Source organism: Manis pentadactyla, chromosome 3 (assembly GCF_030020395.1).
Source record: "Manis pentadactyla isolate mManPen7 chromosome 3, mManPen7.hap1, whole genome shotgun sequence".
In the NCBI taxonomy this organism is placed as follows: Eukaryota; Metazoa; Chordata; class Mammalia; order Pholidota; family Manidae; genus Manis; species Manis pentadactyla.
This window is the reverse complement of record NC_080021.1, coordinates 136,393,458-136,411,121: the sequence shown is the minus strand read 5'-3', so window position 1 is coordinate 136,411,121 and position 17,664 is coordinate 136,393,458. Positions and strand designations below refer to the sequence as shown.

The window sequence follows — 17,664 nt, the reverse complement described above, 5'->3', positions numbered from 1 at the left end:
CCTAGCCATGAGCATGGGATGCGTTTCCATCTGTTAGTGTCCCCTTTAATTTCTTTTAAGAGTGACTTGTAGTTTTCAGAATATAAGTCTTTCACTTCTTTGGTTAGGTTTATTCCTAGGTATTTTATTTTTTTTGATGCAATTGTGAATGGAGTTGTTTTCCTGATTTCTCTTTCTGTTGGTTTATTGTTGGTATATAGGAAAGCCACAGATTTCTGTGTGTTGATTTTGTATCCTGCAACTTTGCTGTATTCCGATATCAGTTCTAGTAGTTTTGGGGTGGAGTCTTTAGGGTTTTTTATGTACAGTATCATGTCATCTGCAAATAGTGACAGTTTGACTTCTTCTTTGCCAATCTGGATTCCTTGTATTTTTTTGTTTTGTCTGATTGCCGTGGCTAGGACCTCTAGTACAATGTTAAATAACAGTGGGGAGAGTGGGCATCCCTGTCTAGTTCCCGATCTCAGCGGAAATGCTTTCAGCTTCTCGATATTCAATATAATGTTGGCTGTGGGTTTTTCATAGATGGCCTTTATTATGTTGAGGTACTTGCCCTCTATTCCCATTTTGCTGAGAGTTTTTAACATGAATGGATGTTGAACTTTGTCAAATGCTTTTTCAGCATCTATGGAGATGATCATGTGGTTTTTGTCTTTCTTTTTGTTGATGTGGTGGATGATATTGATGGACTTTCGAATGTTGTGCCATCCTTGCATCCCTGAGATGAATCCCACTTGGTCATGGTGTACGATGGTTTTGATGTATTTTTGAATTCGGTTTGCTAAAATTTTGTTGAATATTTTTGCGTCTATGTTCATCAGGGATATTGGTCTATAGTTTTCTTTTTTGGTGGTGTCTTTGCCTGGTTTTGGTATTAGGGTGATGTTAGCTTCATAGAATGAGTTTGGGAGTATCCCCTCCTCTTCTATTTCTTGGAAAACTTTAAGGAGAATGGGTATTATGTCTTCCCTGTATGTCTGATAAAATTCCGAGGTAAATCCATCTGGCCCGGGGGTTTTGTTCTTTGGTAGTTTTTTGATTACCGCTTCAATTTCGTTGCTGGTAATTGGTCTGTTTAGATTTTCTGTTTCTTTTTGGGTCAGTCTTGGAAGGTTGTATTTTTCTAGGAAGTTGTCCATTTCTCCTAGGTTTCCCAGCTTGTTAGCATATAGGTTTTCATAGTAGTCTCTAATAATTCTTTGTATTTCTGCGGGATCTGTTGTGATTTTTCCTTTCTCATTTCTGATACTGTTGATTTGTGTTGACTCTCTTTTCCTCTTAATAAGTCTGGCTAGAGGCTTATCTATTTTGTTTATTTTCTCGAAGAACCAGCTCTTGGTTTCATTGATTTTTGCTATTGTTTTATTCTTCTCAATTTTATTTATTTCTTCTCTGATCTTTATTATGTCCCTCCTTCTGCTGACCTTAGGCCTCATTTGTTCTTCTTTTTCCAATTTTGATAGTTGTGACATTAGACCGTTCATTTGGGATTGCTCTTCCTTTTTTAAATATGCTTGGAGTGCTATATACTTTCCTCTTAAGACTGCTTTTGCTGCGTCCCACAGAAGTTGGGGCTTAGTGTTGTTGTTGTCATTTGTTTCCATATATTGCTGGATCTCCATTTTGATTTGGTCATTGATCCATTGATTATTTAGGAGCATGTTGTTTAGCCTCCATGTGTTTGTGAGCCTTTTTGCTTTCTTTGAACAGTTTATTTCTAGTTTAATGCCTTTGTGGTCTGAAAAGTTGGTTGGTAGGATTTCAATCTTTTGGAATTTACTGAGGCTCTTTTTGTGTCCTAGTATGTGGTCTATTCTGGAGAATGTTCCATGTGCACTTGAGAAGAACGTGTATCCTGTTGCTTTTGGATGTAGAGTTCTGTAGATGTCTATTAGGTCCATCTGTTCTAGTGTGTTGTTCAGTGCCTCTGTGTCCTTACTTATTTTCTGTCTGGTGGATCTGTCCTTTGGAGTGAGTGGTGTGTTGAAGTCTCCTAGAATGAATGCATTGCATTCTATTTCCTCCTTTAGTTCTGTTAATATTTGTTTCAGGTATGTTGGTGCTCCTGTACTGGGTGCATATATGTTTAGAATGGTTATATCCTCTTGATGGACTGAGCCCTTTATCATTTTGTAATGTCCTTCTTTGTCTTTTGTTACTCTCTTTATTTTGAAGTCTGTTTTGTCTGATACCAGAATTGCAACACCTGCTTTCTTCTCTCTGTTGTTTGCTTGAAATATCTTTTTCCATCCCTTGACTTTAAGTCTGTGCGCGTCTTTGGGTTTGAGGTGAGTCTCTTGTAAGCAGCATATGGATGGATCTTGCTTTTTTATCCATTCTATTACTCTGTGTCTTTTGATTGGTGCATTCAGTCCATTTACATTTAGGGTGATTATTGAAAGGTATGAATTTATTGCCATTGCAGGCTTTAAGTTTGTGGTTACCAAAGGTTTAGGGTTAGCTTCTTTACTGTCTTACTGTCTAACTTAACTCGCTTGTTGAGCTATTATAAACACAATCTGATGATTCTTTATTTCTCTCCCTTCTTATTCCTCCTCCTCCCTTCTTCATATGTTGGGTGTTTTGTTGTGTGCTCTTTTTAGGAGTGCTCCCATCTGGAGCAGTCCCTGTAGGATGCCCTGTAGAGGTGGTTTGTGGGAGGCAAATTCCCTCAACTTTTGCTTGTCTGGGAATTGTTTAATCCCTCCTTCATATTTAAATGATATTCGTGCTGGATACAGTAGTCTTGGTTCGAGGCCCTTCTGTTTCATTGCATTAAGTATATCATGCCATTCTCTTCTGGCCTGTAGGGTTTCTGTTGAGAAGTCTGATGATAGCCTGATGGGTTTTCCTTTGTAGGTAACCTTTTTTTTCTCTCTGGCTGCTTGTAATACTTTGTCCTTGTCTTTGATCTTTGCCATTTTAATTATTATGTGTCTTGGTGTTGCCCTCCTTGGATCCCTTGTCATGGGAGTTCTGTGTACCTCTGTGGTCTGAGAGGCCATTTCTTCCCCTAGTTTGGGGAAATTTTCAGCAATTATTTCTTCAAAGACATTTTCTATCCCCTTTTCTCTCTCTACTTCTTCTGGAATGCCTATGATTCTTATATTGTTTCTTTTATATTGATCACTCAGCTCTCTTAAAATTCTTTCATTCCTGGAGATCCTTTTATCTCTCTCTGCATCAGCTTCTCTGCGTTCCTGTTCTCTGTTTTCTAGTCCATTAATGGTCTCTTGCATCTCGTCCATTCTGTTTTGAAGTCCTTCCAGAGCTTGTTTTATTTCTGAATTCTCCTTCCTTAGTTCTTGCATATTTCTCTGCAAGTCCATCAGCATGGTTATGACTTTTGTTTTGAATTCTTTTTCAGGTAGACTGGCTAAATCTATCTCCCCAGATTCCTTCTCAGGGGAAGATGTAGCAGATGCCGAAGCTGTCTGGGTTAGTCTTGTCTGGATCATATTTTTTTGCCTTTTCATGTTGACAGGTGCTATTGACTGTCAGCTGGGAGGGCCAAAATTTTCACTTACTACTGGCCTTTCTTTACTGGGGCAACTGCGACCCCTAGTGGCTTGTGTTGGGTAATTGCGTGTAGAGTGGGTCTTTGTGTCTTGCCTGGCCGGGAGGGAGAAATTTCCCTTTCTGTGGGCGGAATTTGTCTCAGGCTGCTTCTCTGCTTTCGCAGCGCCCAGTGGGGTGATGGATGGGGGGGCTGCTTGACTGTTTGCCTCCGTGAGGGGTCTCAGAGCTGTTGCCCAGGGGGTTAGTGCACCCGGTTTTCCCTGTAATTTCCAGCTGCTGTACTGTGACCTGGGTTTTTTCCGTCAAGCTGTTAAGTCCCTGTCCCTTTAAGACTTTCAAAAAGCCCCCGCTTTTCTTTGTCACAGGGGCATCAGCTTCAGCACCCGCTCAGAGGTCTTACTCCCTGTTCTCCCAGTATCCAGGGCCCCCTGGGCATGTACTGTGTCTGCGCTCTGGCCCGGATGGCTGGGGCTGGGTGTTCGGCAGTCCTGGGCTCCGTCTCCCTCCCGCTCTGCCTATTGTTCTCCCGCCGGGAGCTGGGGGGAGGGGCGCTCGGGTCCCGCAGGGCCGGGGCTTGTATCTTACCCCTTTCACCAGTCGCTGGGTTCTCGCTGGTGTAGCTGCAGTCTGGCCACTGTCCTGCGTCTTCTGGTCTCTCTTTTAGGGCTAGTTGTGTTTGTTGTATTTTCAAAAGTATATATGTTTTTGGGAGGAGATTCCCACTGTCCTACTCACGCCGCCATGTTGGCTCCGCCTCCTGAAAATGTTTTATTATGTATAAAATGTTGCTGCTCCAGGCCCTGCTGCCAGGCTGGTGGACTAGAAACAGTGCGGGGCCCTGACCTGCACCCAAGTTGAAAGCTGCCTTTGGCTTGTGTGAACCACCTGCCCGAAGCTGCGGTGGGAAGGGGAGAGCCTGGCCTCCTCCGCGCTTCTCCCAGCGCCGCCCGCCCCCCTGCCTTCACCTCCGTCTAATGCGTCACTCTGGCAGATTTTCTGGTGTTGAACCATTTTTGGGTTTGGGGTTAAACCTGTCTGAATGCATTTGTTTTAAATACTTCTGGACGTGGTTTGTCAATATTTCATTAGGATTTTTGGTCTCTAGATCCATATACATATATAGCAATTCACACCCCATCTGAATCTTGACATAATTTAGGCAAATGAAGAGTCATTTAAGCAGTATGCTGTGGTTAGGCCCTAGAATAGAATAAAACATTTACTCCAAAAAATGAAAATGAAAAAGTTTAAAGGTTAAGAAAAGCATTTATCAATTTTCAACTATTAACTCCAGTTACTATGTGGCTCTGTCAGTAGTTTTTGCCATTGCTCCCAAAAAAGGCTCAATCCAAAATATTAGAACTTGTAAACTATCAGATTTCTAACTCAAAACATCCAAAATAAAACAAAAACTCTTCTAAGACATTGCCAGCCATTTAAATACAGAAATATATTTACATATGTCTTAATATTTATATGTAATTTTAATGTGTAGAGAGATACATTTAATATATAAATAGATTGATATGTTTCTATTTCTATGTAAATTGTGTCTGTTTCTCAAGAAAGGAAATGAATCGCTACAAGATAAGGCACTAAGTTCAAATTTCAAGCCAATCAAGACAAATTCTTATTATCTGGGCTTTTTGCCCACAAGTAGACAGCTGCCGATTACTTAGGCTCCCAGAATTAGAATTACTGTTTGCCTATTTACGAAGGAAGACAAACCAAAGTTGTTCTTTCACACATGGATTTTATTTTCAGCCCTCCAGTCTGGCCCCAGCCCCACCTCTGTTCTGGAGCCTGAGCATCTGCTGCTGCGTCCTGGGAGTGACCAGGCGGTTCACCTTTTCTGCTCAGCACCCCTGTCCCTACTCTCCCTTCTCTCAGGGTCCCGAATAGAAGGTACAGGACAAAGAGAGGAGGGCTCGCAGGCCACTCACTACCTGCCTGCCTGATTGCTCTGCACACAGGTGAGATAGTCCTGCACATCATCCGGGGACCCCAGGATGAGCGGGACACGCTGGTGGAGGGCCTCAGGCCTCACATCCAGCACTGGCTGGGTGCCCGTGGTCGCCAGGCCTCCCGCCTGTTCGATGATGAAGGCCACAGGATTGCACTCATACAGGAGCCGGAGCTGTAGGGAAACAGGCAGGCGGACAAGCTGAGTGGATGGCCCACCTGAGTCATGGCCCAAAGCTGGCCGAGGAATTCCAGCTGCTGGGCTTCTATCTGTCTTGTCAGCACAAGGAGGCCCACACTCCTCAGCAGAGTGGGCTGAGGTCAGGAGACCCAGGAGGCTGGGTGCATCAGCCCATGCTCTTCACTGTACTTTGGGGGCACTCTGCTCAGTTTGGCCTGCCTTGGGTCTCTGTGCATATGGGGTCCTGCCTCTCACCTGGGAGTAGGACACAGGGGTACTCGCTTCCCACTGGCTCAGCCATGAGGCCTGGTTAGGAGCCACTGGACAGGAGACCTTATGGCTGATGAGGAGGCAAGTTTGACAGGACTAGAAGGGTCTCCTCAGAGTGCTTGGGGTCTCTCAGGAGCACCTCAGTGTCTGGGATTGTTGGGAGCAACTCCACACCTCCAGGGTGGACTGGGCAACTGGGCTGCTGGTGTCTTAGTGGCCTTCACTCTTGGCCCTTGAGAAAAAGTCCCTCTGTGCTGTGCATCCCCATGGCATCCTGCATGTCTCTTCATAACAGTCATGACACTGAGGTTTCTCTGTCATCTGCCTTCCTCCCTAGATGGCACCCTGGAGGCTGGGGACAGTGTCTATCTTGGCTGGTCATGGTGGCATCTCCATTCCAGCTCTGCCTGACCCAGGGAGAGTGTCCACACAAGGCTACTGTGAAGCTTGCACAAGGGCTCCAGGATAGGGGGCTGGAAGGTGGGGTATGGAAGGGAAAGGGGGGCCAAGGGAGATGGGGGGAGGTAGAGGGAAGGGGATACAGTCAGCCTGCACCCTACTTGCCAAGCTGTGCACGCAGGCCAGAGCAGAGCCTGTTATGAAGAAGGAATGTTTTTTCTCAAAGTGCTAGGAGCACTAGCAGGTGTCTGCCCTGTGTCCAGCAAATACGCAGGAATTGAATTGAAGTGGGCAAGACTGAATGTCCTTGGTGGGTCTGTGACTGTGATTAAGTGTGGCTCCCTCCCCACCCACACTAGACACACCCACAAATGCATGGCTGACCATATCATACCATCTGCTCCGGCCTTCTCTGACAGGTACAGAATGGGAACTAAAAAAAAGTTCCCTTACAAAGTGGTTGACCTGGCTCTCTGTGGCCTTTCATTGAATTCTTCCAATCCAGGGTGAAGGTGTGATCTATTATTTTTCTGCAGTTATACAGGGACAGAGAAGCGTACACACCTACACCCATACACATGTGATCACAGAGACCATGGGAGCTAACACGTGGGAGTTCAGGAACCAGTGACATTTTCCATACAGGTGGTGGTCTTGGTGCTATGACTAAGATTACATACGGAATTTTATATGCTTATGAAAATGCTTAGTCTTACACAGGTATTTTCTGACTAATTTTTAAGTCCTTTTAATAATTAGCAACAGTAGTCTTAATATTCTCCATGTTGGAATAGAGTAGGAGGCAAGAGTGGTTCTACTTAAGAACTTCCACAGTTCCTATTACCCACATTTAATCCTCATGACCCTTTCCTTCCTCCAGCACCTTTCATCCAGACCTCCCATGATTCTCAGTTCAACAGGTTCACATACATGAGCTAAACACTCACATGAGGAGAAATACCTGATACACCAATCTGCATATGAGAAATCTCTCTGGTCTCCTGGGCTGTTAGATTCCTTATCATGGCTTGAATCTGGCATTCCAGTAATTCAGATCTCCCACCCAGAGAGACGTCCATATGTGTGGCTAGCTGTGGGCATGTCAGGGAATGGCAGGACTTTGTTTGGATTTGCCTGATTACCTATGATTTCTGTGCTTGGCTAAAAACCAGACACTTTTCCATAGGCTCTTCTATTCAAGAGAGGTGCATTTGGATCATAAGATTCCCACTTGATAGTAAAAATATTTTTGGTTTTGTGTCATAAAGCTACAGTAAGAGGTTTCAGGAGCTACCTCTCCAGAAATAGAAGGATTTCTGAGCAATTCTTATTCTGGAGTCTGGGAATTCTCCAGGGGATTCTTGGATGGGCTTCAAATCATCTGATAGGCCCTGAAAATGTATGTAATGGGTATGTTCATGTGCATTTTTTCCTGAGAAGTAGGTCCTTCAGCTTCATCAGATTCTCAAAGGGGTTTGTGGTTCATAATCAGTGGTGCCTCAGCTCAAAGTCAAACTGAGCAACTACGAAGTGGGGGATGCACGTGGATGACTCATGCTTTAGGACAGGCACAAGGCCAGAGGAAGTGCAGCCACTGTAAGGTGCTGACAATCTGCAGACTTCCCCTCCAAACTTTTCATCATGGCCCCAAATTCATAGGTGGGAAATTTATCTCGTTTCCCTTTCACCTGCCCACTCACAGACAGACATGCCAAGGACAGGCAGTAGCCAGAAGCAGGCATAAGGAGAAAGGAACTCTGCTCTGGCTCCCTGACCAAGTACAGCAAGTGGACAGGGGGAATTACCTTGCCCTTAGGACTCTTCTGGTTGGCTGGGTACAGGAAAATTCCTCCATAGACCAGGGTGCGGTGCACATCGGCCACCATGGAGCCCACGTACCTGGCCCCATAGGGAGCACTGCCGTCCTAGAGGGTGAGGGGGAGACAAGAGCAGTGAGCTCAGCAAATACCAGGTCCAGTTCATGACTATGGGTCCAGCTGCTGTGGCCTCTGCCATTCTAGGTCCTCTGTCCTTCACTCACAGCCTAGGGTGCGACAGCATTATGTGGTTGAGTGCTTCATCCATTAAGCCCCCCACCCCTCGCCCAGTGATTGAATTCATTAAATGTAGGACTACTTGAAGGAAGAGATGGTACCCTGTAGCAAACTTAAGAGAGCAGCTAACAGCACAAAAAAGGGAAATATATACTGAAAGGGAGCAGAAATGCCACCCCAAAACATGCCCCTTTAGCATATTGATTTTTTTATTATTTATTTTTATTTATTTATTTTTTTTATTAATTTTATTTTGGTATCATTAATCTACAATTACATGAAGGACATTATGTTTACTAGGCTCCGCCCTTCACCAAGTCCCCCCCACATACCCGTTCACAGTCACTGTCCATCAACATAGTAAGATACTGTAAAATCACTACTTGTCTTCTCTGTGTTGCACAGCCCTCCCCGTGCCTCCCCCCACACTATACATGTTAATCGTAATGCCCCCTTTCTTTTTTCCCGCCCTTATCCCTCCCTTCCCACCCGTCCTCCCCAGTCCCTTTCCCTTTGGTAACTGTTAGTCCATTCTTGGGTTCTGTGCTTCTAGCATATTGATTATTTTGAATTAAAGACAGTTGAGAAACTGCTAGTGCAATAAAGACCCTCTGACCCTTTTATACCCCTGAATGGAGGAACTAATCTCACATATGAAAGGTACACTCCCTGCACCAGGAGAAAGAGAGATGTCCTTATCCCTAGAGATAGAAAATTAAAGCCCAGAAGGCTGTATAAACAAACCTTGTTACTTTCTCACTAATTTCTTAGGCCAGCCCTAACTTGGTTGTCTTGTCAATTCTTCAGAATGTATTGTTTCTTTGTCTAAAAGACATAAAAGCCACCTGCTTTGGTCACTTGTTTGAGTCTCCTATTTTATATGGGGATCCCATACATGAGAAATTGTTTACAAGTCATGTATTTTCTGTAAATGGGTTGCCAACACTTAAAAAGTTGGGTAATTTCTCATAGCGCCCAAATAAAAACCCCAGGCAGTGTTGGGTATGTGTGGGCACAGGACCGGCCATCGGTGAGAGAAGATGCTCTCCAGGTGTTCATGGGCCTGCCATCCCTCTACACATGGGGCTGGCTGCACCTGAATTAGATACTCCCTTACCCACAGATCCTGGTTTAGGGGGATTACAGAGGAAAGGAAATTGACTAGTAAAGCCTTCTAAGAAGAGAAGGGGAAACCAGCGGGATTTGGGCTTGGCTTAGACCAGTAAGAGAAATTCACCCAACAGAAGATATTGAAAGACATCAAGGAAATGTGATAAAAGCGGACACTGCAGGTGATTTCAAGCACTGAATGTTAGATGGAATGCAAAAATCTGCCATATACTTTTCTAGGCAAAACATGAGTAGTTCTGTGCAGAAATCTTGTATAAACTCAATTCAGTAAAAAATTTTAAGCACCTTATTCATGACTAGCACCAGGCTGGGCCCTGAAGATGCTAAAACTGGCAAAACAGTCAATGCCCCAAGGAAGTCACAAGCTAAAGGAGACTAGCATATGCAAATGCATAAAAATAAGTGAATTCATAATTCTATAATAAGACAAATAGCCTAATACAAAATGGCAAAGGACTTACCTTGCACCACATAAAAAAATTAAGTGGATTGAAGACCTAAACAATAGCTAAAACTATACAGCTCTCAGGAAACGTTAGAGAATATCATGATTTTGGAGTTGGCAATGGTTTCTTTGATATAATACCAAAAGCACAGACAACAAGATAAATAGCTAAACTGACTCCCTCAAAATTAAAAACTTCTGTGCATAGAAGCACACTATCAACAGAGTACAAAAGCAACACACGTAAAAGAAAATATTTGTAAACCACATACCTGATAAAGGATTAATATCCAGAATATAAAGAACTCTAATAACTCAACACAAAAACCTAAACAACCCAATTCTGAAATGAAGGAAGGATTTGAATATGGATTTCCCAGTGAAGTTATGCAGATGGGCCATAACACATGCAAAGATACTCAACTTCTTTAGCTATCAGGGAAATACAATCAAACCGCAATGACATACCACTTTACATTTACTATGATGGCTGTTGGAAAAAGATAGTAAGTGTGGGCAAGGATGTGGGGAAACGAACCCTCGTAACTGCTGGCAGGATTGTATAATGATGCAGCTGCTGTGGGAAACAGTCTGGCAAGTCCTCGAATAACTGAATATAGAGCTACTGTGTGATCTGTGTTTCCATTCTAGGTACACACCCAAAAGAAATGAAAACAAAACTTTGCACACAAACGTTCCTTGCAGCAGCCAGAAAGTTGGAAACAACCCGCATGTCCATCAACTGATGAACTGGACAAATAAAATATGGGCTATCCGTACAGTAGCACATTATTCAGCCATAAAAAGGGAGGAAGTCCTGACACATGCTACAACATGAACCTTAAAATCGTGAGACAGAGAAAGAAGTCAGGCACAAAAGACCACGTATTATACAACTTCATTTATATAAAATGTCCAAAGAGGCAAATCTATAGAGACAGAGTGTAGAGATTAAAGGTGCTGAGGCCTGAGGCATATGAGGAGATTGGGGTAATGGCTGAGGGATTGAGGTTTCCCTTTGACGTAATGAAAGTGTTTTAAAATTGATAATGGTATGGATGCAAAATTCTGTGTCTAATAAAAGCCACTGAGTTGTAAACTTTAAATGGGTGAATTGTATGAAATATGAATTATATCTTAGTAAAGCTGTGATACAATAAATGAATCAATGCATTTGGTTGTGGCTGGTGCCACTATAAAGGCAGGTTCTGCATATAATGGGCAACATGAGGAGTGTGACTGTGTCACCTGCGGGGGCAGGGAAGGTTTCTTAGCACAGGTGATGCTTAAATCAGGAGTTCACCTGACATACAGGCATGAGAAAAGCTTTCTTAGCAGAAAAGCAAACACACAAAGACCTGGAACGTAGGAAAGGTGGGAATGTTCACAAGCATCTAGTATAGCTGACAAAAGGGAGCAAGAGGGACAAAGTAAGGGATGAAAGGCCAGGTCTTAGGGGGCCTGGCTAAGTGAGGTTAGGGAGTTTGGCTTTTAGCCTATACCAGATATGATCTAGAACAATCCCTCCAGCACAAGTATAGAGAATGGGTTGGCGACAATTAGGTACTCACTGCCACCTGCATTGTCCACTACACCTGGCATCAGCTGCAATAAAATGCATTTGTTGTAGGCATTTGTATGCCAGGTCCTTCCATGAATTTGTGATGTCATTGCAGAAAGAGACTGTCATCTTATCCCGGCATTTGCTTGCCCAGCTTAGTGAAGGCATACAGCAGGTGCTGGGAAATACTTACTGCACTGCATGCACATGAGGTTTCTAGAAAGCACTACTCAGGTTGCCACCTTAAAAATTTATATGGAGAATTTGCATGCCTCCTATATTTTATTCACATAATGATATTAACTAAATAAAAACATCTTTGGATGCCAGCTAAGAGATTCTCAGTAGGTAAGAGAATGGACTTTATTACATCAATGGTCTCATGGATGAAGAGCATGGACTTACCTGAGAAACAGTTGACAAATAGAGTTGATACCACCTAATGATCGATTAGACATGGGTATGAGAAAGAGGGAGTCCTTGGCTCACTCCCAGAACCTTGTTGGGGATGCATATGAGGTTGAGGGCAGTCTATCATGAAAAGAAAGAACAGAGGAGGGAGCAGGTGTGGGGTGTGGGCTTGGCAGGGGGTGTGGTATAGGAAGGTTGACTAGAGGTGAGGAGGAGCAAACAGATTGGAAGCCTATGAGGAAGCTGGAGAGCAGGGGTGACCAGAAGGGACTGGTCGGGGTCACCCTGGGGGACACCAAGTGTGAGCCAATAGCCTGGCTTGGAATGGAGTCTAGTAGTGCACCAAATTTAAGGGCAGGCACAGGTGCGGGAGCACACACAAGAGGCTGGGAAGGTGGCTAGGAAGGCAGGTGGAAAACTGCTCAAGATAAAGGAAGACAGTTTCCTGGAGGAAGTGGTGAACAGTGCTAAATGCCATGTAACGTGAGGTGGGAACATGACCGCTGGGTTTGGCAACATTTCCAAACATGGTAACCTTTGCCAGAACAGTTGCAGAGGATTATGAAGGACAGACACTAAGCGAAGAGAGCCAAAGAAGGAATGAAAAAGAAGAAAAGCTTTTTCAAAATGGAAACATCCCTGCCACTTCTTGGTGTATATCCAAAAGAATTAGAAACAGCATCTCAGATATATTTTTATTTGTACACTCATTCATTGCAGCATTTATTCACGATGGCCAAGAAATGCAAGCCACTGAAAGGAAATGAAGTCTCTTCTGAGGGACATAAAAGAAAATTAAAGCAAAAGAAAAGACACTCTATGCTTCTCTAAAGTAGGAAGTGTTATTTTAAAGATACTAATTCTTTGTAAATCTATTCATAAATTCAGTGTAGTTCATGAAAATATCAATGGACTTTTTGTGGAGAAACTTGAAAGAAATGGTGTTAAATATTTCTGGCAAAGTAATCCTGAACATTTGTGAAAATAAAGCCTAAGAAGGGAAGAGAGTAACCACGAAATCTAAGAACATATTGTGAACTAATAATATTAACATATCCAAGCTGGAGAAGAAATGCAAAAGCTGACAGTAGCTCAAAGTCCAGTCACAGGTGAATCATATATGAGAATTTGATTTCTGGTAAATGTGACATTTCAAGTCAGCATGGAAGAAGAACTATTTAGTATTAGGATAGCCAGCTAGCTTCTTAGAAAAGAGTTATGTGGAACTTTACATTTCCCTGTATGGCCCCGGAAGATGACTGGTTAGCCAGAGACGGGTAAGATTCCTCAAGGAAGGAACAACCTAAGACAGGCACAGTCGCAGGGGGGACATCAGGAGAGAAACTGGGGACCAACAGAGGGGAGGCTTAGAACCTCACCCCCCCCCCTGTTTTGAGAGAAATTTTCTGCATCCGTGGATGTTTTGTTGTCCTTGTCCAGCTTGGATTAATACTTAGTCTATAGGCACAGACCTGATCACCTACATTTGCCCTCTTACAGCACTAAATTATGTTTTTTACCTTTATCTTGCATCTACCTACCACTTCATCATTTTATTAAAAATAAATAAATAATAATAATAATAAGGGAGAAATGTGGTATTCACATATAAATCAAGTATAAAAATCAAACGACTAATCATATCTGACTTGATTGTTTATAGTTCATGATGCGTGATCAAAACCGAAAGTTTCTGTGACATGACTGCCCTTGCACTGTTCACCATGTAAGAACTTATTCACTATGTAAGACCTTGTTCACCATGTAAGAACTTGTTTGTTATGCTTCAGAAGATTGGAGACTGTTGAGATATAGGCTTGGGGTTGATTAATGACTGTGCATTGACTCCCCTATACAGAATTTTATTGTTGTTAACAACCATTTGATCAATAAATATGAGAGATGCACTCTCAAAAAAAAAAAAGAAAAAAAAAGAAAATTGCATGGGAAATGATATACCAATAAATTTGACAAACTAAAAGACATGTATAAATTCCTAGAAACATACAATCTTTCAGGACTTACCCAGGAATAAACTGGAAACCTGACAGACCAATTACTTCTAACAAGATTGAATTGGTAATAAAAAAATTCCCAATAAACAAAATTCCACAACCCAAAAAAAAAAAAGAGTTCTGTGGAATCCCCACCTCATTCTTTACACCAAAATTACTTCAAGATGGATAAAGATGTAAAAGTAGGAAAGCATAAATAATTAAGGATAAGGCTGTCCCATGGAGTTCTCTGTGATGATGGAAATGCTTTTTATCACTCTGTCCAATACAGTAGCCACCCACCACATGTAGCTATTGAGCTCTGGCAATGACACTAGTGAAGATGAAAATCTGACTTTAATTAATTTACATATAAATGGCTATATGTGGCTAGTAGCTATTCTACTGGACAGCACAGAATAAAAGATGAGCACATTAATTTACAGTTTGGTACACAAAACACATAGAAATTTAAAAAATAAAACTATTGACAAAATTTTTAAACATTTCTGTGGCATAAAAGCTGAAAGGCTATATATATTTCTAACACGAGTAAGAGACAAAAGGCTAGTTTCCTTCGTTTACAAAGTTTACACAAGTGCCAAGAAAAAGATGAACACTATATAATAATGGAAAGGATAGGAATAGTCAATTTACAGGGACAAAAACAGATGCTCAATAAATATAAGGAAGCTTGTACAGCCTTAATCATAATTACACATGTGCAGATCAAGTCACAGGGTACACCTTTTTATCCATCAGATGGACACAATTTCAAAGGATTAACCATATCTGGCACTAGTGAGGCTGCAGCAAGAGGGGTACTATTTTATATTGTGCCAAAGAGGATAAATTGATGCAACTTTTCTGGAAGAATATTTGGCAGTATCAAGATGCTAAATGCCCATACCCTTTGATCCAGCAACATCAGTAAGAAATTTGCCCTACAAATACACTTGCAAAATGTCCCCAGTGTATGTAGTTGGGCATTTCCATTGCAGCTCTGTTTCTGATGGTGAAAAACCACAAACAAGCATAGCTTCTCCATGAGGAATTAGCTCCATCATTCCTGCTCCACACAGGGCCGGGCAGCCCTCTCAGGGAGTGCAATAGGTCTGCTCATGCTTAGCTTAGCTACAACAATCTTCAAGGTCATCAAAAAAATAGGTGAGATTAATATGCTATATCTTATGGCTTAAAAGGTAGACGGGGATAGATAAGGAGCTAGGTGCACATACTCCCTCACCACTATCCCAAATCAAAGAACGAAAGAAACATTAACAGTGGGATCCCTGGAAAGAGCTACTTGGCTGGAATGGGGAGAAGGAAAGCTTTCACTTTTAATTTTGTATATTTCTGTATGTGTAAAGCTTCCTAATCTTATATTACTTTAAAACTTGAAGTAAAATTCAATCACATAAAATTAACCATTTTGAGGTGTACAAATTCAGTGGCATTTAGAATATTCATAATGTGCAAGCAATCACCTCTATCTAGTTACAGAACACTTTTATCACCCCAAAAGAAAACCCCATACCCATTAGGTATCCTTGCCCTCCCCTCCCCAAGGCCCTAGCAACCATTAACCTGCTTTCTGGCTCTATGGATTTACCTTTCCCTTGCATCTGGCACTTTCCACTTAGCACAAATATTTTTAAGATTCATCCATGTGACAGTATGCATCAGTATTTAATTCCTTTTTAAGGCTGAATAATATTCCCCTGTATGGATATACCACCTTTAATTTATCCATTTATCAGTCAATGGACATTTGAGTTGCTTCCACCTAGAGATATTATGAAAAACACTGCTCTCAAAATTTGTGTGCAAGTTTTTGTCTGAATACCTGTTTTCAATAATTTGAGGTATATACCCAGGAGTGGAATTGCTGGGTCATTTGGGAATTCTATTTTTCACATTTTAAGATATATTACTTTTAAAATTTTGTTAACAAAAATAGAAATTATAGTTTTAATCAAGTGGAAACATTATAGATTATTTACTGTTTTCTTTTTTAGGCCTTTCTGTATTTAAAATAGTAAATAAAAGTACTTCATAAAGCACCAGCTTCATGCCAATGCTCAGGATGCCAGCCTCTCCTCCTGTGATCTCTACTCCATCTCTTCATGGAGAGTTTCTCTGGGAATGGGGCTCAGGTTATTTTCCTTTGCTGTCTTTTAATTTCTCTAAGGGAACACTGTGAACTTCTCCTGCAGCCCAGGGGGTTGCCCACCATTCTGTCAAGGGTATGTCCACTTGTCTGGGGTTAATACTCCTTTTTATATCTACAGGGCAGATTCTGGGATCCAACTGTATTTCACTGTATCTCTGCTTTTCTTATTAGTCAGAACTGAGCATTCCCAAGACCATCCAGCATTTCAGTCAAAATAATGATGTATTTCATTGTACCTCTGCTTTTCTTATCAGTCAGAACTGAACATTCCCAAGACCATCCAGCACTTCAGTCAAAATAATGACAGTTTTTGAATCAAGAAGAAAATTCCCCCGAGAACTCTCAACCATTGCCTATGGAAATTATCCAGCATTCACACTGGTCCCTTGATATGTGACATGTACACTAGCTTTTGGGGGCCAGATCCAACTAATCTCTAGTCTTCAATTTATGAAACTTGTAAGGGATATTAGGTAAAAGTGAGCAAGCAAGACCAAAACCTCCTAGACACCAAACAATTCCTTTTTTGCTAAGGACAGATTTACTTTAAAACTAGTTTCACATTGAAAAGCAATGGGAAGATTCTGGAGTCTTGCTTTATTGAAAAGCAATGGGAAGATTCTGGAGTCTTGCTTTATGCTGGGATATGGTGTACCTTCCTTTAGTTCCCTTTGTTTAGAATTCCTATTTTTAAAAAGGAGAGAAGGATCTCATTTTGTTTTTTTTTTAAGAAAGCATGTTTATAATCACATTTTGTATTTATACAAGAGTATGTATGTGTGTGGTTTATGCATAAAGTTAATACAATAATAATGAAAAGAAATTTGTAAAATATAAATCATTTATCAAATTCAACAAAAAAGGGTCTCCTCTTTGAATCAGTACTGAAATATTGATTAATATGTTGAGTTCACTGGTCTCTTTATGATTTAAGTGACCACCAGACTTTCTATTTTCTACAACTGACCGGAGAGACATGGAGACTTTTAACAGCTGACTAATACTAAACATCACAGAATCCAGGAAAAAGAATATACTATTTTTAATAATTAACTACCTGATATATTTTTTTCTCCTTAAATGTTTTGGTTGCATACACTTTGATTGCTTCTTCAAATGACAATGATTTTGTAATAATTTCTATAAAGAAAATTGGAATAATCTATTTTCAGTAACACATGATCATTGCACATATTCATACATATAGAAAGTGAAGAACCATGTAGCCTCAACTTTCAGAAACCACTGTTAATGAAATGGAACAGTCTTTGAAGACATTTTATGCATGTATGCATGCTACATATATTTGTGTGCATAAATATATATACATAGATATATATACTTACATATATGAGATTACATTTAGTTCTGTAACCCACTTCTTTCACTGAGTGTTTTGTGGACATGTCTTACTACCTATAGATAAGAAGGACTTACCTTTCTAGTGGATGAATGTGTAGCACAACACTTCCCTGGGATATTGTGGCTATACCATAATACATTAACCAGCCCTTACTAATGGACACTTCAGTTCCTTTTGTTGTTGTTATGAACAATGCTGCAA

The 17,664-nt window shown here is 41.4% G+C and overlaps 1 protein-coding gene across 2 annotated transcripts in view; it reads right to left on the bottom strand.

The window, feature by feature from the left end:
- Positions 1-4,995: 4,995 nt before the first annotated feature.
- FBP2 (fructose-bisphosphatase 2) overlaps positions 4,996-17,664 on the bottom strand; it is a 63,581-nt gene continuing 50,912 nt past the window's right edge. The window contains exons 5-6 of one of the 2 annotated variants that reach the window (XM_057498507.1): positions 8,137-8,256; positions 4,996-5,656 (exon numbers count right to left, since the gene is read on the bottom strand). In XM_057498507.1, the coding sequence (XP_057354490.1) occupies positions 5,462-5,656; positions 8,137-8,256 (315 nt within the window). In that variant the 3' untranslated portion in view covers positions 4,996-5,461. The remainder of the gene's footprint in view (positions 5,657-8,136; positions 8,257-17,664) is intronic. The other variant, XM_036904358.2, reaches the window with a different exon arrangement.